At 46.9% G+C, this 23,761-nt stretch overlaps 1 protein-coding gene and 1 long non-coding RNA gene across 3 annotated transcripts in view; one reads left to right on the forward strand and one right to left on the reverse strand.

Annotated features, from left to right (window-relative positions):
* Positions 1 to 6,441: 6,441 nt before the first annotated feature.
* On the reverse strand, positions 6,442 to 11,523 carry LOC128154057 (uncharacterized). The gene is made up of 2 exons (XR_008239224.1): positions 11,424 to 11,523; positions 6,442 to 8,684 (listed from the first exon to the last, which is right to left on the reverse strand). It is a non-coding gene; the product is annotated as an uncharacterized LOC128154057 (long non-coding RNA).
* The window catches only part of BRWD3 (bromodomain and WD repeat domain containing 3), a 64,159-nt gene continuing 51,784 nt past the window's right edge, over positions 11,387 to 23,761 (forward strand). Inside the window, exons 1-5 of one of the 2 annotated variants that reach the window (XM_052814112.1) lie at positions 11,387 to 11,620; positions 11,753 to 11,811; positions 11,956 to 11,985; positions 12,338 to 12,397; positions 21,242 to 21,392. In XM_052814112.1, the coding sequence (XP_052670072.1) occupies positions 11,584 to 11,620; positions 11,753 to 11,811; positions 11,956 to 11,985; positions 12,338 to 12,397; positions 21,242 to 21,392 (337 nt within the window). In that variant the 5' untranslated portion in view covers positions 11,387 to 11,583. The remainder of the gene's footprint in view (positions 11,621 to 11,752; positions 11,812 to 11,955; positions 11,986 to 12,337; positions 12,398 to 21,241; positions 21,393 to 23,761) is intronic. The other variant, XM_052814113.1, reaches the window with a different exon arrangement.

Raw genomic sequence — 23,761 nt, forward strand, 5'->3', positions numbered from 1 at the left:
CTGGTGAGCCTTCATACCATATCGGTTTCCCAGAGAGTTTTTGAGACAAAAAAAATGGGTAATTGGATTGTTTCATGAATTTCCATGAACTTTATTTATTTACATTTAATCCATCGAAACCAAATATGAAATGATAGAAACTTCATTTGATTTTGGCTTTCTTCCTCACTGGCGAAGTTCATCGGAGAACCCAAGTTTGCTTCGTCTATCCGCTGCTCTTCAAAGCCCAACATCTTCTGCACGTGATCCGTGGGCGACTACAGTTTGGTCCGGAGCGCTGGCACAAGGGTGCACCCAGGGATGGGCTGGTGGCTGTCTCCTGCCCGCGGTGGGACCCTGGGGCTCAGCTCAGCGCAGGGGATGCGCGGAGGCCGCTCTCTGTCCTGCTGCGACACTGTCATCTGCTCCATTACCTCCTTAAAACCTCAGGTGAGGGAAAGAGCGAAAAGAAAACTCCGTGTCCAGCGTCGCTAGATGGAAGAAGATATTATCCTTCCCATATGCAAGGAAAGTTCATTTAAAGACAAAAAAGAAAGTGCTCGGATACACTCTTGTGTCCACTTATTAAAAAAACCCAGGGATTTCCTTCATTTCATCTTAACTGAAAATCATCCACATCAGCAAGCGAGGGGATCTTCTACACCAGCCTGGGAGGAAAATTCCTCATTAGTGGGTTTGCTCTCATTCCGGCTTTATTTCAGCCCAGAACAACACACTCTTCCTGATACAGTGACGACCTCAGGCCGTTAACCATCTCCCGCAGACGTGCTTTACTAGAAGATCGGCCGAGGCAATGCTTTGTTCCTTCAGGGATGCCCGGGTGTCGCAGCCAGCCCTGCTCTGGGATGGAGCCGAGCCGAGGTGGGACACGCTCACCCCCTGAACGTGAAGCTAAAGGGCAGTTCGGGCATCGGGGGGTTATAAACTAACCCAGTTTATAACACTGGTGGCATCCCCTGGGGAGTTTCTTGTAGTGCTGGAGATTTGGTTGTGTTCAGTTTCGTTTCATTGCTGATTGATAGAAACTGGATTTCTTTTTTACATCTGCATCAGCGTCTGGTAATAGGTCAAGAGTTCAGGAAGCTAAAAAAAAAAATATAAAAAATACAGGGTCTTTCTTTATCTGTTCCCTGAGCGCGTAAGGTTGCTTTCCAAAGCACATTTTATTTAAAGGTGAGTTATTTTGTTGCCATAGTAATATCAGTCAGGTTTTGAACCACTGCCGTTTTGGTTTTCTTCCAGGCTAGACTTGTCACAAACGGTCAGCATCCCAAGCCCCTTCCCGGCCAGCGGCTTCCCACGGTGGTGCAAAATACCTTGAAACTTCAGCTCCAATCTGCACGACGAAGCATCACTGCTCTCTGCTAAGACACGGGGAGGGGGGACACGGGACCCCAGACGGTCAGAGGGAAGAGCCGCGCGGGGCGAGGATGGCCGGGACCAGGGCAAATCGTGGACCAAAAAAAGGTTCCTCTGCTCATTTCTTAGCCTTCCTCCCCAGCCCTCGCAATAAGACTTTGAGAAGGTCAAATATAACCCGGTGGCTTTACTAATTAGCACTTATTAACAACACTCATCTGGCTGTGGTGCCGCTGTGCTCGGCGGTCCTCCTCCGGGCTCTGACGCGGGCAAGAACAAACCCGTGTTTGCCCCAAAGTGCTTAAAATCTCTGCAAATCCTATTTGTTGCTACCCAGGTGTCTCATTTCTTTACCCCAAGCCTGATAAATATATTTATTTACTAAGAGAGCTGTACTGAAATAAAGACTTTAAACACGAGGGTCTGTAATGATGTTAAGAAAGATGTAAAGAAAAGGGGTTCCCTGGTAAGGAAATATTACTGTGGTCATTTGGGTGAAACGGGTTCTGTAAATGTATTGGAAATTAATATTTAATTTTATATATTTATGTATTAAATATTTAAACAAATCATATCATTAACATATTAAAATTTTTAAATTTAAATTGGAAATGCTTTTTTTGCTATAATTCATTTAATTAAAGCAGGCACAGTGTGCCACATATTAGCCTAAAACCTATTACATGGGTGCCAGACCATATATGTGACTGAGAGCCTGGGCGCTTGTTCCACTGCACAGTCAAAGCCGTTCAAGCAAAGCAGTCTGAAAGGATTGTTTGGTTTTTTTTTTTCTTTGTTTTAATTTTGAATAAACCATTTCCAGATTAACAAATCAAGGCTACGTGCACGTAGAAGACCTGAGACCCATGTAAGACTTCCAGAGATTGATGCATCTGGATAAATCCAGCACAGATTAAAGCAAAGCTTTCATCGCACAAACTCTCTCCGAAACGAGCAGGATGCTCGTGACGCTGCTGTCCCCGGGAAAAGGACGGAGCCGGGAATAGCGGGCAGTAAATAACGAGTGCCAAAGTCAGGCAGAACGATTTGGTGGCGGCGGCGCGGAGGCAACGGTCCTGCGCTGTACACGGTTATGTTGCATCTCTCTTTCGCAGGGGGAATTACCGAAGCCGAGCCATTCCGGGAGCATTAGAGCCGCGGCAGTTTCTGCGGTTCATAAGATTACCCACGGCTCCGCCGCTCCCCGATAGAAAACCCTCTGAAACACAACGCTGTGCCTAAACACAATAGCAGTCAAGAATAAAGCAACAGCCTTAACAATGAGTTTCTTTGCTTTTATAGGTTTTAGCGAAGCCCATTGTGTTGTTTTAACACCCTTTTTTGTATTTAGATTTCTAATGTCTTTGACTGGGGGAAGGGTGGAAGGGGCAACCAATTTAATTCGATAATCCCCCTAAGCCTTGCTTAACGCAGTCACTCTGGTTTGCGTCTGTGAATTTTATAGTGGTATTTTGGGTGGTTGCAGCATTGCACTGGAAAAGGTCCCATCATTTATTTTGCAGCTATTCGAGGGAAATGGTTCCCAGTGCCGGGCAGCCTGTTCATTAAATCCATATTGTCAAACGAAACAAACTCTGTCCCCCCAGATGGGGCTGGACCTCAGGGCTGCCATAGAGATTCCTGGATAAGGTAGTTCCTCAGAGTCTGGGTGCAAATTGCCAAATTTAATATTGAACCACGAGCAGGAGACTTTAGCAGTTGGTGAAAAATCTCATTTTTGGCTGAGGAGGCGGGTGGGGCTGCAGGGAACAAAGCAAAGTCCCCAGCTCAGGGATGCCTGCGTCCCCGTGGGACGGTGCTGATGCAGCAGGACGGGTCCTCCTCGCTCCCCAAACACGACCGTGGCTCACGCCGTTTGCCCTCAGGGTGGACGGGAGGAAAGTTCCAGCAAGAGTTTTTGTCCTGTTGCTTTCTTCTCCCGACAGGGAGGGAGTGCTGCAGCGTGGGTTGTTTTTCCACATGCTGATAAGAAAGACAAGACTCTTAAAGGGTAGCGAAGCATCTCACGAGCCTCTGTTCTCCTTAAATTCCTGCGCCGGTGCTCAGCTCCCGGCGTCTCTCTGATGTTTGCTCGAACCTGATGCATTCAGCCAGCAGTGAATAAAAACCTGTGCCGAGAGGTTAGCATCGCTCCCGATAGGATTTTTCCCATTTAAGGGTGCACTGTATCTCCCAAGGAAATGTTCCTCAGCTGCTCTAGAAGTATCTCAGAAAGAGTCAGCAAAGACAAAAAGCACGAATACAAGGGCACGGGGAGCTGGTATAGTTGATAAGCAGCAGCAACAAAGTCAAGGTGGGAAGAAGGGTTTGGAAGAAAGGTCAAGGTCTGAAAGATGTTACGTTTAGGAAACGAAGTCACCCAAAGAGGAGAAAGGAGCCAAGAAAGGGAAAAAAAAAAAAGAGACTGAGATCTACTAGACTGCCACAGAAACCGAAGAGAGAAAGTTGTCCAGAGAGGCGTCAGAAAACACGTGGAGAGAAGAGGATCCTCAACAGGAGAACGGCAGGATCCTTTAGACTTAATGGAGAATGTGGAGAATAAACAGGAGATGCCTTTTTTCACCTCTATGGTCTGCACAATTGCCTTCCACACTTATCTCATTACAATCCAGCGATAAGAATGAAAGACCATGGGAAAATAAAGACCGATGACAGAGTTCTGTCTTTATGGCCACCATTTGCCTTCACAGCTTCACCTCACGTCTACTGGCCTTGCGTGTTATTTTCCATCAGATACCAGCCCAGCACTCTGCCACACAGAACTCGGGGAGTTCACAAACTCTGAAGAAAAACTCTTTTATTGGTGTAAAAGAAACGAAAGGGAACAGCCGAAAGGGCAAGTACTTGCAGGTGTTGAAAAACACTTCACCAGAGATTAAATTAAATTAGACCTTCTATCAAGAAAAGCTTTAAGGGACCTTCCAAGAATATAAGTCATCTCCAAATGGAGATGACAGAGAAAACATATTCTAGCAGGCTACATCTCAAGCCCTAAAAAGTTAAGGCCAAAAAAATAAGAAAGGGGAGATTCTGAAAATTGAACTCCTGAGGATATCAGAGGGAAGGCTTTTCCCAAAGATAAGAAGCTGGAAGGCTACAGGAGAACGTGTATGTCCACTAAATGATGGAAGTACGAGCACTAAATGAAATATGTGGGTCACCGTTTACTACAGAGGAATTTATGGAGGTTTCCACATTAAAGCCTTTCTTTATGAGGTATAAGATGGAGAAGTCATCTCAAGCTGAAGATCACTAGAAGATGCTTTAAACTGAACAAATAAAAATAACGGGAACAAAATTCCTGTATGGGACAGCATTTTGAGAGTTCCGGAAAAGTGCTCAAACGTGAAATGGTCAGCCTACTTAACCCTAGTTTGAAACCCCTTGTCTAAATCAGGCCTGAGATTTAAGGACTAGAAGGACAAACGAAACTAAACTTTGATGGACGCAAAGTCATGCGAATCACTACAAGCACATAGGAACGGGCTCTGACCCACTATCGCTTGCTGAGAAGATCTTGGCATTGCTGCGCTGACGTTTTCATAGAGCTACGCACAGCACTCGAGGCAGCTGGAAGGCAAACAGACCATAAGGAATTATGAGGGAGGACACAGAGAACAAATAAAAACAAGCGTTGTTATGGCACTGCACGAGCCCGTGGTGTGCCCACGTGTTTCCACCCTCTCTTCGCAGGATGGATACCCAGAAAAGGTGGAAAAAACACAAGGGGAGGGAGTAGTGGTCTGCAAAAATCACCTTGTGGGGTTGAATAGAGTAGGGCTTTCTTATTTGGAAGAGATGCCTGAAAGAGAATATGAGAGGGGTACCTAAAGAGCACGGTGAAGGGGGACGACTTCTCCTTGATTTGGTTTTAGTTTTGTCATCTTGGTGTTACTGCGTGACTCACAGAGCCCATTTCGTTTCCCTATCATCAAACTGGAGCATTAGTTTTATTAGTGACTTAGAAAGTTTATTATAAACTCACACTCCTGTGGGCAAACTTACACAAGATAGTTTTCTAATCCCTCACCTCATGCAGTAATTCATATTTCATTTCTATTTTTTATAAGACTGTATTTAAAAAGTATTAATGAGCTTATTTACACTGTCTACATGTTATAGATATCAATAATTATAAAAAATACCTCAAACCGTTTTTAGACTTCTTTTTATTTCAAAAAAGCAGCACTTTTAAAAACTCTTGCAAACCCTGCACGCTCCTTCACAAAAATAGCAAATATTTTTGTAAAACTGACAGACAGAATTAAAACATATAAAGCCCCTCACAACTTAACAGAGAAAGGGTATGGGATACACAGGGACGTAATTCTATTTAAATGATACACTTAGCTGAGGGAGTTCCAGTAAAATTTGCACGTCCAGCTATGCGGGGAGAGAGGTGATGAATTCCCAGTCGCAGTCGGACACTCTGTGCCCAGGCTGCGAGGCTACCGGACGCTTCTAGGAGAAGTGAAAAATGCAGGACTGGGCCTTAAAATCCCCCCAAATCACAAACCAAACATCAAAGGATTATTTTAAAAAATTTAGCAAGATTTGAAGTTGCTGAATTAGCCCCACTAGGAAATATCAGGTGGCATTTCTGGGGCGAGAGCCCCTTTGTGCATGGCGGCCCCCCAGCCCGGCAGCAGCCGTGGCCATCTCACGCCAAGGGCTCTGCTCGGCAGCTGGAAAAGGTTGGGAACAGGGAACTCGATCCCAACCAGGGGGCTCCTGGGGACACAGGGTCAGAATCGGGCCCTTCGACAGGGATGTAGCCGCCCGCAATTGTAATACCAACAATAACAAAAACTACCTTGTCACTTACAACTACTAGTAATTTTCCTGCTTATACAACTCGTGGGGTTACAAGCACTTTCAGGTATAATGTTGAAATTCAGTGATGCTGAATATATGCTGGAATACCGACATTATTTACCTGGTCCTTCTGCTTACAGAGCTATGGGTGTATAGGTACACAGATCACTGTTGCCCATTTTCATATGCATTTCATACATATTTGAAATTTTGCATTTCTATGCAAAATAGAGACACAGATAAATGTTTACACAATACTCAGAGTTAATTTATTTGAAAACTAGGCAAATAATCGGTTCCCACAATTGCAGCAGTGATGTACATACCGTCTAGCCGATCAACAGCTAACACCAGTTAATGGCTGCCATAAGAAATATGAGATATGGATCGGTCCACGGAGTAACAGATGATACTGTTCCAGGCAGGTGGCATTTTAGGCTCTAGTGAATGCATTTTAAGATTCTCAAGAGGAAGAAACACCGTATTTACATCATGCAGAACACATAATCTATCAACTTAGATGAACTATTGTAAGAGAGAATTTAGAAACAAAGGAGAGCGGCGTCCTGACTATTTCTCGATAGCCTTTCATATGGGATAGTATTGCACCCAACTCTTGGGTAGCGGGCACCATCTAGAGGAAAGATTGGTATGATGCAGCAGGCAAATTACTAAATTTTTAAAAATAGCAAAAAACCTAGAGCAGATCTTGCGGAATATCTAACAGCTATTTAATTATTATTCAACAGCTCTCATCAAGGGGGGGAGAACTGCAGGAAGGAGTGGAAATTTGGAGATTTGTCCCACAAGACAGGATGTTGATTTGCACGCAGGAGCTCTGTGCTCAAGCAAAACCCATGACTGTAATTATTGCTAATTATTTTGCACCTCGTATTTTTTTTTAGAATAAATAAGCTATGATACAAAGATTTAATTTTGAGGTTGCTGTATTTAGATATCATCTTAAGGTAAACCTTGACTTTTGCTTACAACTGCGTAGCACAAGGCACCGATTCCTAAGTTCCTTCTAAATAGCACTTATTTTTCTATCAGTTAAACAAAACACTGGATTTAATTTCTGCAACAATTTCTATCCTTGTTCACCATTTAGCTCCATATGAAAGGCCCAAGATGAGCAGGATGTACAGGGAAATGTGCATGGAAAAGACTCAAAAAAAAAAAGCTGAAAATGCATAACTTGCTCTAGTGTTTAAATCCAAATGGATTCAGACATACGTATTCCCATCTGCGTTTACTGAAAAGGAAAGGTACAATCCAGGTACAACCCAGCACACCTGCACAATTCTACTCTAAACTGTCTTTTTTTGATTTGCAACTGTACATTTCTGTCTGGCTGTGAAAAACTGCGATCATGTTTTCACACTGTGTTAAAGCAGAAGTCAGAATTTGACTCATCAGGACAGCATAACGATAAATAAAATGACACACACACATTTACCTGGTGTTTCAAGCTGACTATGGGGAAGTTCATTTACTTCTGTAGTCAGATTAAACAGGGGTGAACTCTGCTGGCTTGCATTTACTCTCAACTACAGCAATAGGATGTGATGGACCATTTCGCAGAGGAGGTACAGGCTGCCAGTGACCCAGGTAAGAAAAGCGCCCTGAGTGCAAGCACTGGTGCAGCCCTGGGCGAACCAGAAAGAGGCAAAAAGCTGAAAAATGGTTTACTGTTAACTGCCGAGAGGTTTCTACAACACCAAGTGGGTGGAAGCGATGGGTATTTGAGTATCACCGGTTTCTACTCCTAAAATCCTGGAAAGGCTTTCATTTTTACTTATTTGTTTCTTAAAGAGCAGTATGGAAAGAAACTGTTACAATCCAGCTTCTTCCTTAGAGCATCTCTGCTTCTGAATACCTCTGTTGTTCATTAGTGAAGATTAGCACACCAGTTTGTACGTTCTTCAGTACTCGGTGCCACTGCTTCTGTTGGCATTTACATAATAGAGTTCTGCTTTGCAGAAAGATGAATAAGCACAACCATAAAATCCTGCTTTCACCAGGAGATTTACTATCATCCCCCAGCATGCTGCTTCTTGGATGCAGAGGATCCAGAAAGAGATGAGTCACGGAGCTGCAAGATCTGCCTGTGGCTGCAGTGTGCTGTGGAAACGGAGCTCCCGGGAAATGAAAGCTACGCTCGAGGACGGGCATTACCCACCAGACAGGTGACTCCTTAAGGGGAAAACCCGGGAGAAGCGGGAAGAGGTATCGATCGCAGTCCTTATAGCAGCCTTAGGGAGTAACAAAGCAACTGGGAAAATGTTAACCATAGGAAGCTGAGCTGCCAGGGAACCAGCAACATGGGAAGAGGCTGGGGAGTCACCGCAGAGCAGTAAACCACAGCCACGATCCGGCTGGCGGAGCCTGGCCAAGGGAAGCGTTACGCAACGGCTGTTTCGGGCATGAGTAATGCTCTGTTTGTACCTGACCCGAAGGCAGGATGCCGTAGCCTTCGTACCTGTACTCTGCAACACATACATAACAAATAGTTGGGTGATTACTAACGCGCGCCTCTCTTGTCGATGCATGAACCTATCGGAGCTGCGATGAGGGTGCAACACGGAGCGCTTCTGAGCGTTGAGCTGCAAGGTTGCGTATTTCTAAGCACGTAGGCAAACAGCACGGGGCGAGGCTTCCAGTCGGAATGGTGTGGGAAGGACACAAGCGAGGGACAGATAAGCTTACTTTGGGAGCATTTGCTATCCCAGGCTTTCCATTTGAGAGCCCATTTTAGTTACTGTAGAAATTCCCATCGGCTCTAGATAGGCCCTAAAAGAATAATCCTGCCTATTGCGGTGGTGCAGCTTCACGTGTTGCCACCCCCAAGCTCAAATAAAAGCAAATCACGAGTAGAGAGATTCAGTAAGGCACCGACCCAAACGTGCCAAGGAAACACACTGTATTCATAAAGAAATACATTAGGTAACTGTTAGCACTAGAATGCACCAGGATGTGGTGCTATATGCAGTATTTATGGTGATGTGTCCTCTTTTGACACAGAATTCTATTCAGCTCAGAAAGACTGATACGTACTTTCAGGGCATATTATAAAACATCACCCGTGGTTTTTTCTTTGCATTCCCGTCATGCATAAAAAGATGAGCTTGCAATACTCAGTTCTGAAGACAGGTGGGAGAAACATTACCTCTAAGGGTAGTGAATATCAGCATGCTCTTCTCCTAGCTGCTAATTTATTTTGAGAAGTGCAGTTTTACACCGTATCTCTCACAGGAAGCACCCGTGCTGCAACTTCAGGGGCTCCCGCGTAATGCTGGAAAGGTGGGAGAGTTGTTACTATCAAAAAGCCACTAGAACTGAGGTTCGCAGCTTGGTAAGGCAGCACCTCGCGTCTCTGCTAGTGACGAACCGATCAATGAACCTGCCTTAAAAAAGATTCCAAGAGCTACCCTGGTGAGTGATTTTTTTTTTTTTTAATACATTTAAACTCTCGTTAGCAGCTTGAGAACTTTAGAGAATGAAGAAGAAACAAGGTCTACACATCACCCAGCTAATCCGAGCTCCTGGCACAAAATAAACAACTTCCACAGCCGTACAAAGGGGCAGGTGAATGCAGGTGAATTATGTGGAGCAGCTGAACGTCAAGTACCCGACTCCTTCTCCAGAGAGCTACTGGCGCTTGGTCGGGTACCTTGAAGCATCCTGAGAAGAGGCTGCCAGCAGAAAGAACTCTGAAACAGCACTTCACAGAAAGCCTAGTCATGAGTAGGTGCACGGATTTATTCTTAATGTTTCAACGACATCGATTTACGATGATTCAGCTCTCGGTATTCAAAGCACGAAGACAAGTGGTCTTTTTTTTATTTTCCAGTTATGACAGTGATTGGCACACTGCCAAGGCTCAGGGAGTTCCAATACCGAGCGCCAGGTATTTATGGTGGCGAAACACAGTTTTACACTAAAGAATGCCGTCAACTCACTTAGTATGTTCTAGCAACTTATTGCTAAGGTGACGTGAATTTCTGGAGCTTTGACAGGGCGCTTCCCAAGAAAAAAAAAATTTGTTTCCCTTAAGAATATCTACAGTGACTGACATTGAACCCTTTTTTCCTTGAAGAGGACAGGTCCCCTAGCAACCGTATATTCATTTCCTGGACACTGGGAGCAAACAATTTTAATTTGGCTCCGGAAGGCACCCAGCGCCCTCCCTTCTGTAACCCTGGCAGGACTACAGCCCTTGGGGCAAATCGCCGACTGTACATGCCGAGGCGAGGACACACTGGTAACAGCCCACTTCAGGCCAGATGCGCAACGGCTCCTTTAGTTATCGAGACACTTCTCAAGCTTCCCAGCGCCAGGTGTCCGTATCTCGACGCTCTGTCCTGAGCACCTCTGTCTGCGTTCATGGCGGGTTACACGGTTTCACGAACACCGCCAAGGAAACGCGTTTTTCTGTGCCTCCAGCAGATCACCGCACCGCTGTCCCGTACCTAGTAACGCCTCCTCGGACCATTTTCCTACAGCTAGGCCCTTCTTAAGGGAAGCCAGCCAGGCCTTCACGGAGAGCAGCCCTGCGTGGCCTCCGTACCCCTACCCCCCCCCGACAAGCAGCTCCAAGATTCCCGAATCCCTGCCTTTTCTTTTCAAAAAAAAAAACAACCCAAAAAACTTAATTCTCCTCCGGGCCTCCATTTCCCAGTCGCTGCCGGTCAGCAGGCCGCCTGGAGGCCTTCACAGCTCCCACGCAGGGGGCCGGGAGGGCTGAGGCACGGAGCCGGGAGGGCTGAGGTACGGGCGGACCACGGACAGGCCCGCCCGCCCCCGTCACGGCGATCGCGGCGAGAGGAGGGTGACAAGGCCCCGCCGCCATCCCCAGCCACTACCCGGAAGTGTCGCTCTTGAGGCGTCAGCACCGCCCACCACCCTCTGCCGCTCAGGCCGCTGCGTCACCGCCCCTCCCTTTCCGGCCGGCAGCTTCCGCCCCGTCCCCTTCCTCGCGCCTCCCGCCGCCGCTTTCCTCTCTTCCCCCCCCTCCCCCGCCCCCCCCCCCCCCCACTTCCACTTCCCGGCCCCGACCTCGCGCGAAGCCGCGCACCGCCCCCGTGCGGCGGGCGGCGCGCGCTGCACCCCCCCGCACACCACCACCACCACCACCACCACCCCCCCACACCCCCCCCCCCCACCCCCCCCCGTTCGGCGGCTTTGACTCTCCCGGGCCGGGATATCTATGAGGCGAACGACGATACCATGAAAGCCGGGCGGGTGGTGGATCGGGGTCAACGCCGCGTAGGGGGAACGGGGGTTTTCTCTATGGGGGTTCGGCCGTAGTAAAGAGCGGCGTCTCCCCGGGGCGCGATCCGCCACCACCACCTCCTCCTCCCTCCCCCTCGGGGCCTCCTGAGGAGGATGGCGACGGCGGCCGCCCCGACCCAGCTCGAAGCCGGTGGGTATCGCCAGAGCGGCGGAGGGGGGGGGACGGGACACGGAAGGACGGACGGACGGGGACGCGACTGCCCTCCGCCCCGCCGGCCGCCCCCCCCCCCCCCTCGCGTAACCGTGTCTCCTTCTCCCGCAGAGCTCTACTACCTGATCGCCCGGTTCCTGCAGTCCGGACCCTGCAAGAAATCCGCCCAGGTGAGCGGGGAGACGGGGGGCTCCGGGACCGGGGACGGGACGGGGCAGGAGGGCGGCGGGGGGGGGGGGGGGGGGGGGAAGCGGGTGCGCTGCGGACGCCGGACTCACGTCCTTTGTGTGTCTGTGTGTCCGTCTCTCCTCCAGGTGCTGGTGGAGGAGCTGGAGGAGCACCAGGTAAGCGCCTGCCCCGGCAAGGACGGGGGAAGCCCTCGGGACGGGGGGTGTGTGGTGGTCGTGGTGGTGGTCGGGGGGGGGTGGGGTGGTGTCGGGGGTTGCCCTGTCCCCGTCTAACGCGGCCCATCTCCTCCCGGGGCTCCGGGAGACCCTGCGGGAATGCGCGGGTGCCCCCGCTGTGGGGGGCAGCGGTGGAGGGGCTCCTCCCCGGGGCGGGCTGGCACCGGCGGCGGCGGGCTGGGGGGGGGGGGGGGGTTCCCCTCGCCCAGCCCGGGGAGGGGTCGCTCCGCGTCGGGCCGGCCCGGGGGGGTCTGACGGCCGCCTCCCGTCCCCTCCCTCCTCCCTCCCGCAGCTGATCCCCCGCCGCCTGGACTGGCAGGGCAAGGAGCACCGCCGGAGCTTCGAGGACCTGGTGAGCCAAGTTTCACTCACGACTTCCCCGACAAGTTCCCCCACCCCCGCCGCCGCCCCGGGCGCCGCTCCCCGTCCGTCCCGTCCCGTGGGGTGTCCCCCTCCTCTTCGTCCTCGTCCTCGTCCTCCTCCTCCTCCTCACGCCCGTCCTCCCTCACGGGGCTGCGGGCTGAGCCCCGCCGAGGCCGCGACTGCCGCCGGGCCGCGGGGGGTGCGGGCCGGGCCGGACCGGGGGTGACACGACACGGACACACACACACACCGGGACGGGACTGGGGGGGGGGGTATGGCGGCGGCGGGGGGGGGGCTGCTTGGTGCCGTGACTGACTGCGACGTGCTATTGTGGGGCCGGGAGGGTTATCTGAGGGCACGTACCGGGACCCAGCCCGGCGAATGGCGCCGCGTCTTACAAGCCGAAGAGCGGCGGGAGGCGATGGAAGGCGGTAGTTGATTGGCTGCGACGCCGCGGAGGAACTGGCAGGGATGGACGGGATGGGGCGGGGGGCCGGTTCCCCGCGTCCCTCGCCGGCCGCCGCTCCTCAGCCGGGGCGGGGGCGGCTCTCCGCCCCCCCCCCCCCGCCGTGGCCTGACGGGCCTCCCCCTCCCGGGGATGTCGGGGCGCTCCGGCCGGCTTCTGGCAACCCCCGTGCCCCCGCCGCCTCACCGACAGGGTGTCGTGTGTCCCCCCCCCACTACCCCACCCCGCTCCGGGCTGCCGGCGAGCGGCGCCGACAGGGCCTCGGGGCTGACAAGGCCTCGGTATCCCCCCCCCCCCCCACCGCCTCCCACCCGCCCACGCCCGAGGGGGAAGCGTCGGCGTGGCCAAAACACAGCGGGCACCCGTGGGCTGGAAGAAGGCCGCCGGGATCGGGTTCCTGTCATCGCCCGGCCCCGGGGGGCGGCGGGCAGCGCCGGGGCCTGGGCCGGGCCAGGCCGGGCCGGGCCGGGCCGGGCTGGGGGGGGGGGGGGGGGGGGGCGGATTACATGTCGACGTGCGGCCGGGCCCGTCGCCGGTCAGAGCTGCTGGTCTGGTTCAGGGATTCCTGGCCTGCGGCGGCAGGCTCTGGTGCAACCCTGCTCCTCACCGGGGCGGCTGGGCCTGCTTTAATATACCTTAAAAAAAAAAAAGGGGGGGGGGGGGATTTTTAGGAAATGTGACGTTGAAACTATTAAACGCCTGTGAAATATGTGGAGTGGCTGCGTTTGCTAGATACAAACCATAGGAATATCTGTCATTGAGAAAGGTCAGCTTCCCTCCGTGCTGCCAAGGGGCCGGCTGCGTGGGGATGGCCCTTCTCCCGTGGGGGGGCCCGGAGATGCGCGTGTTCTTACCGGCCTCCGCGTGAAAGCAGCGGGACTGAAAAGTCATTTCGATTTGTTTCCGAAGGGTGCGGATGGCCTTGTTTTCATTTCTAGGAGCTCTGGGTAATAACGTATGGCGGTGATTTAGCAGTTGGGCTGCTGTAAACTTACTAATAGCTTTTATAATATTGATAAACCACATACATTTGATCATCACTGTCTCCCCACCTGGAAGGAATTGAAAGTACCATCTCGCACAGTGCAATGGTGATGTGGGATTTTGACATCACTGTTGCTCAAACTGCTTTGTAGCTTGCTCAAGAGTCAGTTTTCCACTCTAGCAATATTGTAGGAGCTCAGATGCAGATGGGAGAGCTCCTTGCGTCAAGATGAGACGTTTGTACCTGCTGGCTTTTCCTTTCCAAAGTGTATTAAGAATTTAAGAAGAATGTTATGCTTCATCATACCTCTTGTGGATAATTCTGGGACTGTATATTGAGTGAACAGACACGGAGTAAGTACTGCATTCAATAAATTTTAATGCTGTACGGTCTTCCTTGAGAACCTGAAATCTAACTGTAGGCTGTTTCAGGCTTAGCTTGTGACTGCACCCGGTACCCGAGAGGAATATTAACAGTGGCAGCATGAAGTCTGGTTTCAGACATACTGGTTTTGCTTAATCAGTTACATTAATGTATATGTTTTTTCCTTTCATTCTATGGGGCACGAATAGAAAAGCCTTAAACCCTTCTTTTTGTGTATTAGATAGCATTGTTGAAGCTGTGTCCTTTTCTTTGAAATTTCAGAAACGGGAAACAAACTGGTGTAAAGCGAGTCTTGGAATTAATGGGAAATTGCTTCTCGCTGTATAGAATTATCAAAAATAAGTATAAGATTTTTTTTTCTTCCATCTTAAACTAATCAACAGTGATCAGTCCTTTAAGATTGCCTTTTTTTTCTGGTATTATTTAACTGTTTAACATGATTTACAGTAAGGAACAGGACTCTAAAGGAATCGTTACAGTGAGACAGGTTGGTGCTGGGTAGGATGAACTGAGCTTCTCTCTATTAATCCTCAGACTGAAGCTTTCACTGTTGAGGATGTTGAAGAAAGGCCTTTTTTCCTCTCCTTGTTTAGGGTCTCTGATGAATTTGGAATTTGGACCTTGGGTGCAGATGATTGTATATTAACCCGAACTACTCGACTTCAGGGCTAGCTAGATGTCTGAATGTCTGGTTTAGAACAAGGCCAGGGTTGTGAAGAACACAAATAACTCTGACCTTCATTTCGGTTATCTCAGTCACATAATGAACCAAAAATAAATTACAGATGCTAGCAATTGAAGATAAAGTGTTTTTCTACCCGTTTCTCCTTTTTCAACACTTACAGACAGAAAACCAACTTCAGTTACAATCTCTGCCTAGTGTTGCAACTACACTGGTCAGGCAGGCCTGAGATAATCGAACCCAATGAGAGTTGAAAAACCCAGAGGAGTCTGATTTTTTTTCTTTGTTTGTTTGCCCAGTATTCTGCTTTGGCCAATCTGACAAAGTATTCCTTGTTCTAATTGCTGAGGTTTCAACTTTATTTTCCATTCTCAGTTTGACTGTTCAGGTTAGCGTTGGTATTTTTCAGAAAATAGACCGATACTCTTGCTATTGAGTATGTTGTTATTGCTCTTGGGGCTTTTGGAAACGATAAAGATGTAACAACCAAATCGCCTACTAGGTGACTTTTATCTAGGGAATGTTTACTCCCACTTCACTCGAGCTTTTAGTCAAGATCTGAAAACTCTCTGTTGAGATTTCTTTTTCTTTTTTGATTTGAATTTGGTCTTTGACTTTAAATGTCAGGTACCGCAAGGCAGAAGAGTAATTTAAGACACACTAATAAGAATCGTACCTAGCGAGCAAAACCACGCAGAGAATACTAGTTTATGTGCATTTGTGTTCCCTTTGTCTTTTCCGCTTATTTCTACTTTGGAGTACTTTTTATTTGCAACATGTGGCTGCCTGTCTAGGTAATTGTCCAGGTGTACTCCAGAGCGGTTTTTACTTTGTTACTGACTGCCGGTGGTCTTGAGACATGAAACGTGTTTGTAAAGGGGAGGGTTCTCGCTCTACTTATGAAGGCCTGAAGTATGTCAAACTTGCACGCAGTTAGTACTCCTATTTTAAATTAACTGTAGCAGTTCAGTGCGGAGTCAGCAGTTGTACAGACGAGTCAAGCTGAACCGACTCAGATTATCAGAACAGTCTCCAGTGGCCTGCTCTTTGAAATTATCTTTCTTTGTTCCTGATAAAGATGACTGCCTCTGGTCTGGTTTTCAAGAACTTTTTGATGGGCTGTCTCTTCTGGCTCAGCCCGCTTTGGTCTTGGTGCTGAAGATAAGTGTAATTTCAGGAAAAACAGAAAATCAGCTATTGTTGGACAGTGGAGAATTTGCATCCGTGAACGGCTGTGCTGGTGTGGAACAGCTTATTGGCTTTGGCTTTGAGTTTCTGCCTTGCCCATCTGCATTGATCTAAAACTAGCTATGAGTCTGAGGTGCTGTTATTTATAGATATTGCCAATCCCAGCATTAGCAGCAGAGAGATGTTACGGTTTTGTCACCTCAGGAAAATGTCATCTGGTAGCATGGTAGTTCCAACCTGTTCTCTCTGGGGAAACCGAGTGGATAATGGCATTTTAAATTAATGTGTATTTGCATACTGTTGGCATCTTGTGCAAGTCCGGTATCTGAGCTTTCTTTTGCTGAGATTCCATATTTGAGGTGTTGAGTAATTTCCTGCTTGCTCAGCTGCCTTGGTCCTCTTGGTCTCCTCTGGTGCTTCTTGATACAGTTGTCAATTGATTCTTAATTGATTGTTATTTTGGCAAATGAGAGAAGTGTCATACAACTGCCTAGAGGTTAGAAATCTGCTGCTGATGCACAACTGCCTGCCTGCCCACATGGGACTGGGTACGAAGGCGTCTTCGAAGGTCTGTGTTGCTGCCTGCGTTGCTTCCATTATGCAGCTCTTGCATCAAGTTTAGTCTGTGTTTTGAAGCAATGTTTCGCTGGGCTTCCCAAAAGAGGTGTTTCAGAGCTATCTGGTTCCGATCCCTGGGAAGACAGACTTCTTATAATAAGTAGTAATCACAAAGAGTCTTTTTGTTTGTTTGTTTCCTGTTTATTGAAACCTTCCTTGGAGGAGAAATTGTTGGCAGTCATACCAGGGAATTTTGCTTGTTTGCTTCAGGGATCAACAAGCTTCTTGCCTGTGGTCTTAGCTGCCCAGTGAGGACCCTTTGCTCAGTAGTCTTTGAGATTACATGGTAATGCTTCCAACAACAGAAGCATAAACAGGTTTTGGAGTATGACTTTCTCCTAGCCCTGGCGTGACTTCACTAATAGTTCTTTATTTGCAGCTGCTTATCACTGTAGCGACTTATTTGCATATACCAGTTCAAGCAGTCATGACTGCGTTACATTCACCCATGGTTGTTTACGTAGATTTTTTTTTTTTTTTTAAAAGAAGGGATTCGCTTTGCCCAATTCTTGAAAGTTTTTAGATCCATAAGACCTGTATGGTTACTGCATCAGAGGACTCTTCTGTGGTGCTGTGGCGTTCTTGTGTTCTCACATTTTAACCTTTACAGGGTCCTTCACATCTTAAGGCAACGAAACATTTTTCTCTTAATAGTTTATCCCAGGGTGCAGAACTTGCTCTCTCTTAGAACTTTTCAGCTCTTCTGCGTTATTTTAACATGCTCTTTTAAAAGCTCTTGTTAAGCATGGTTTTGGCCTGTATTACTTGTCTCTAATTTTTTCTAATTTTCTAATAATTTTCTAAAATATTTTCTAATATTCTAAAAATATTTTCTAATATATTTGAGGAGGTGATAATACACTTGCCGTTGGTTAATTTTGCCATATGGGGTTTGGACTAGCATACACTAAGAGGCATGGCTATAACTGATGCTGAGCTTTGCCTTTTCCCATCCTTCGTTTAATGAAAATCTGTTTTGGGAGACTTTGTTTTTCTCAGCTGCACGTTTGCAGCTTCATGTTTTGGAAGGATACTTAAAATCCATTTACAGCTATCTCACGCAGAGGTGAAAGGAAGGATTTTTGTTTGAAGTTCTTTTGGGAACCTGAAAATAGAATTGCTTGTTTTGCTCTGGGCTGCAGTTTAAGCATTTTATCTCCAAGTTATGGAAAAAAAATCTCCAGGAGAATTTGCTGCTATTACTGCCTGCCTATGTAGCTATTTGGTGATAGCAACAGCGATAATATTCAGATTAAGGGCCACTTATTTGGGCTGTTCTGTCTTGTAGAAACATGAAAGTGTGCAGGGAAAGAAGTATGGTACAGCCTTTCTTCTGTAGTATGGCGTGGTTCTGATTGCAGGTGGCAAATCTGGTGAGTAGGCCATGTTAGTAAAGCGAATGGTCACTTTGATACGTGCCTGGTCTGTGTGATATGCTCCATGTTAAATGTCGCTTAGAAAAGTTTACAATCTAATAAAACCATGTGCTAAAATCTAGATGCTTCAGCAGCTCACTTGTGCCGATTTAACTCTGGCTCCATGACGGATTTGCCAATTTTTCTGGTCTGGGCAGCGATCAAGCAGATGTCTGGTACCCTGAGCTGCTTAAGGTCTGGATGTCCCAGGCAAACTGCCACCAGGCATGTGCAGATAACTGCCACGTGCTCCGTGAGTCTGGCGCATACATCTTTCATCTTTGAATGTTGGCCGGTCCGCACAGGTGTTGATGGTCGGTCTCTTTGCTATTCTTTATAAAACTGTGGCTTAATTTGCGGATCTTTAAGCAACAAAATGTCTTTCCGTTTCTGAGTAGATGCACTGAATTACTCAGCACTGCTTGTTGAATAACTTGTGCTCTGTCTCCACAGTAGGATATTTGCTGCCAGGCTTAATTCAGCACCTCTCTCTAGACATAGAATAGCGGCGATACTTCAACACTAGCGAGCTCCCGAGTGAAAAGGGAAGTGCTTTGCTGTATTACACTAGGAGAACGGTTTGGACTTTCTGTGAAATTTTATATTTCCAGAGAGTGATATGGTTTAGGTTTTTTCCTACCCTAGAAGCAAAATGTAAAATTCCACAGCTTCTGGATTGGTTACTCTTTTTAATCTTTTAATCTTAAGCTTGATAAATTGCTAGAATTGGCAGTTGTTGACCGAGAAGCATGTTACTAATTATCAGAGATGTAAAAAAAGAATTTCGTACTCAGATTTTATTAAATTACAGATTCTCTCTTTAGAATTGCCTTTGCTTCTGATCCTCTCAGATCCCTTACATACTGAAGGGAGGCTAGTGCAGGATAATAAAATAATCTGTAGCTTTAACACACTTATAATATTTCAGGAATAAGTAAGAACAATAGGCAAATACAAAAGTTCGGATAATCCTTTTATCTCATTTTGACTTCTGTTATATCATGTAATTTACAATGAAAGACAATTCATGCTTATACACCAAACTTCACTGGCTGTACAATTAGGAAGGTACTAATATAATTTTGGAACTCTATGATTTTGGGGCAGGGTCGGGGAGAAGTTAGAATGGCTGGAGAAACCAGCCAGTGCAAGAGAGCAATCATGGGGTCATTCCTTGACGCTCACAGTATGAAAAGTCATGGAATGGGACCATGTTAATGCAGTCATCAGGTTTATCTTTCCTGCAGAGGTACGATTCTTCTGTTTCCATCAAAAGGCCAGAGCCATATCTTTAACATGCAGTGACTGAAAGGATGTGTGGGGAAGCCTGTCTCTCTTCTGTAAGAGATGCCATTCGGATTGGAAGAGTTTTGTGGTTGGGTTTAGTTAAATGATAATTTGTATATATCATTAGAAAAGCCTTTCCTTTTTTTTTTTTTTTTTTTTTTTTAATTTAAAATCTTATTTGTGGGATGGTGTTGATCCTGCTTGAGATGCAGGTGATTACATTATACAACACATGACTCACTGCCTTGAGCCCCGTAGCACCACTGCTGTTGCCCAATTGGAACGAACGATTTCCCAATGACAAGTAGTAATAATCTGTTTGATGACATAGTTCAGCGAACAATGTTTTGGCAGCAGGTCTGAGTGAAGTACTTACCTTTTCCTCCTTCCCGATGCGTGCCACTCCCTCTGGTGTGCTGGGGCAGGAGCTGGGCATATCCTTGGGGTCTGGGTAGGCAGGATACCTGGGCCTATCAGATGATGCTCTGCTGTTGAAAGAAGTGGTCCTGTTCCTTCCTTTCCACCAGCTCTGACGCTTCCCTGAATCACAGTCAGCTTTGCTAAACCTGGCAGAAAACCTTTCCCTTCTTTTGCTGGGTGAGCGTTCCTAGCCAGGGGAGCTGAAACAGCTCCCTCCGCAGTAGATGAGTGCCGGAGCTGATGCAGAGGGGAGCTTGGTTGTGGTTTTAGCCAGGCTGGGGAATCATTCTGGCTCACTGCAGCTGCACAAAAACTTGTCCTAGCCATCCAGGAGGGAACTGCCCTGTCACTGGACACATATGAAGTGGTCATGCAGGAGAGAGGGGTGTGCGCAGGCACATGCCTGCTATTATTTCTTTACAATGAGCGCTGTTCTGGCCCTTTCAGGTCAGCTTTAGTATTATTTGGCATTAGTTTGTGGCTTGGTAAAACAAAAAAACTGGTTTATGACGAACTCTTTCTTCATAATATTGCAACAGATACAAAAGTTGTAAATAGTTCTAATGCAACTATTCTTTCCATCGTCCATCACAGGTAGTTAAGAGCTGAGTGACGTGTTACTGTCGATCTTTAAAAAGGAGATGGGTGTAGCTGTATGTCCTGTGTCGAAGGGGCTAAGTAAGCTCTGATGTTGGGTTTTTGATGCCAGCTAGTAAATATAGTAGAAGTCAGGCAAGTGCAGGACATTCTGGATGATGAGGCACAGTTTAGTTGCTATTTGAACAGACTGTCAGAAAAACTATTGTCTCTCCATAGTTAACAGTCTTGGTCTAAAGGGAAAAAAGAAGAATGTTTTCTTGACGTGACAAATTAGGAGCCTACATGTGTGGGTCTTCAAGATACCTACTCCCAGGAGCTAAAAACTGGAGACTGGGTATTGCTTTTAGGATAATGTTTAGGGTTTTTAGGCTTTAGCACGTGTGCTTCTTACAGTAATGTGAGTGTCTGGCAAGGGTGTTTCAGCTAAGCAAGAAATGTGAAAAGAATGAACTGAAGGGTAAAAAAGGCTTAAAAAAACTCCCCAGGCAGTACTTTGTTTGATCAGAGTACTGCACTGGGAACTCTTGAGTTTCAGGGGTTTTTGTTTGTTATTAAGGGGTATCCTAAATCACGACTGTAGCTACTACCGCCTGAAATTTCTGGTCTGACTTTTTCAACACTCCATGTCACTTTAAAAGACATCTTTGGTGTAATTAATTTTGAGGGGGTTTTCAGGGGTTTTAGACTTGATTTCAGTAACTTTAACACTTGAATATGAGCCAAACAGAGAAATACCAGTAGAAGCAAGAATAAAACAATATTCAAACATCTGCGTTATTTATGTTTAGGTGGCTGTCAATGCACACATCCCTCCGGATTATCTTCTTAGGATCTGTGAGAGACTTGGACCCCTTTTAGACAAGGAAATCCCACAGAGTGTCCTAGGTGTGCAGACTTTGCTAGGTGTCGGGCGCCAGTCTCTATTAAGGGCCGCAAAAGGTAAGATTCTCAATTTATGTGTGATTGACTTTTATTTTAATGATCAAACCCCCTTTTGTTTCGATTCATATTGTGGTGTCTGTGTATGTCTGCATGAACCCTGGTTTGTCTCCTATGCTTGTCAGCTTTCTTGTTGCAGTCTTGCTAAAATGCAGTTATTGCTGGCTCTGTTACATACATGTTTCCTTGGTTGAAAATGCCATCTTAAGCAGTTCTTGCCTACAGTTGCTTGATCTTGCTACTTGCTTCCTCTACCTCTCCTCCCCAGTGTGCTGGACTGGTGTTTGTGTAAATGGTGTGATAAACTGGATTAGAGATTTGATCCATCTGAAGTACAGCCATTTTTTTCATTTACATATGCCTGTGTCTAAAATAACCCAGCAGTCTGTATATTTTGCTGGGCTGTTTTTCAGGCTGATTTGTTCCATTTGTTCTGTTATTTGATTCCCTGGCCACGCAGGCAGCTGTGTCGGCTTCAAGGGCAGGGTGGCATTTGGGGCAGCAGTTAGAGGGTGGGAGAAGGCGAGACTGATTCTTCCGTGGTAATTCCTGTTTGTCCTTGCTTCAAGTTAATTTGAATGAAAGCCCCCTTTCCTTTCATGAATAGAGCACCAGTCCTACTCCTTTTGAAAAACTGCTCTGCTTCAGATAATGATCCTGAGAGCACAGTTTTGTGTTAAAACTAAACAGATCTGAGAGCCATCTGCTATTGAAAAGAGTGGTTCCTCCCTTTCCTCCTCACTCCACGTCCCTGCCACTTCGTCCCTGTAGGAGCCAGAACTTACTTGATCCTGTGATGTGCTGATTCAGAGAGCTAAAATGTTGCAAAATTTGTTATTGCTGTTGTAGTGAATTAAATTAGCTCTTGGAAGGATCAGAGTGCTGGAGGTGGCACAGGCAGCCGGAGCATCGTTCTGGGAGAGGAGCAGGGATGGGAGAGCAGGACCTTCCTGTTTCAGTGGCAGTTGAGCACTTAATTTACTGCATGCTGTGAAGTCACACTCTGATGCTAACAAGGACTGTAGCATTCTGCTGATCCACTGGATATCACCTGGAGGGATGTGCTGTTTGCAAACACATTTCCTTACGCAAAGTTTTGGGGCTGAGTCTTGTTTGGCCTGTGCTTTGCTGTAACAGGGTGGAGAACTTGAGGTTTGCAGGGAGGTCTGCAGAGAAACATTTCTTCATTTCACATTCAGTTTGCATCTTAGAAGAAAACAGCAACAAAACGTAAAGAGAAAATAAACATTTTTGTGCAGGGAAACAGAAGTTTCTTAGGCGAATTAGGGGACAGAGGCTAGATGAATCACTGAAAGATGCAGTGCTTCCTAAGCCGTGTGATAAATTCATTGCAAAGAGATTTCTACTAGATTAATGGTGCAGCTTTTTCCCCTTCAGAAAAAGGTGCTGCGATGTTGTGCCATTTGGTGTGTAAACCACGCTCGCTAATATGAAACAGCATACCTTTTTCAAAGTTGAAATACATGGATTTCCGCTCCCTCTAGTTGTGCATCAGTATGAAGTTTCCATTTACTGTTAGTATTTATAGGTATTTTGATCTATTTTAGAGAGCATCAGTGCTGTTTTTAATGTGTATGGTTGTAATACTCTGTGGTACAGTTTGGATTTTAATCAGAAGGTGCTCTCGGGAGTCTCTTTGAGTCACGTAAGCTTGTGCACTTCATATTCAGAGATCTAAAGGGTGATACACAGATCCACCAATCTGTGGCACTATCCTTCTGTTTCAGTCCTTATTCACCATGGAAGCTCATTTCTCTCTTTCCAGATGGCCAGAAATGGAAGAAGTCCAGGTCTAATTTCTGAGGCACTCTGAACAGTCTCAGAAAAATCACTATTGTTCTAGAGAGAAGGCTCTCTGAGGCCAGTTGGCAGCAGATAGCTGGAGAGTCTTTAAAGAAAACAGTCTTCATTTTAAAAACAATTTTTTTGGGGGGGTGGGGTGCAGAGGAGAATCTGAAACAAGGGCATATTGCCACCAATTGCAGGAAAACAGATATATTGAAAAAAATCTCACTTTTCCCACTTTCAGGGAGCAAATGTGTGCGTGTATGCGTGTTCTCAAATGTACAGCTCATAAGAAGAGGTCCTGTATGTGTTGGGATTGCCGAAGGACTAAAAGCATGCCGAAGTTCAATCTTGTCTCAATACAAAGTGCACCCGCTTTTTTCCATTCTCTTTTTCTTTCCGTCGGTTTACGCTCCCTACTCACCAAAATGAAGCAAAAATAAGCTGAAACCATTTACCGTTATATTGCTTAGGAACTAGAAATCAGAGTAGCAATCTCCTTTAAGTGTTAGATCTCTGACAAACTATTTAAAAAGACAAAATTTCATTTTGGGATGCTAGGA

This window comes from Harpia harpyja, chromosome 18, assembly GCF_026419915.1.
Source record: "Harpia harpyja isolate bHarHar1 chromosome 18, bHarHar1 primary haplotype, whole genome shotgun sequence".
NCBI lineage: Eukaryota > Metazoa > Chordata > Aves > Accipitriformes > Accipitridae > Harpia > Harpia harpyja.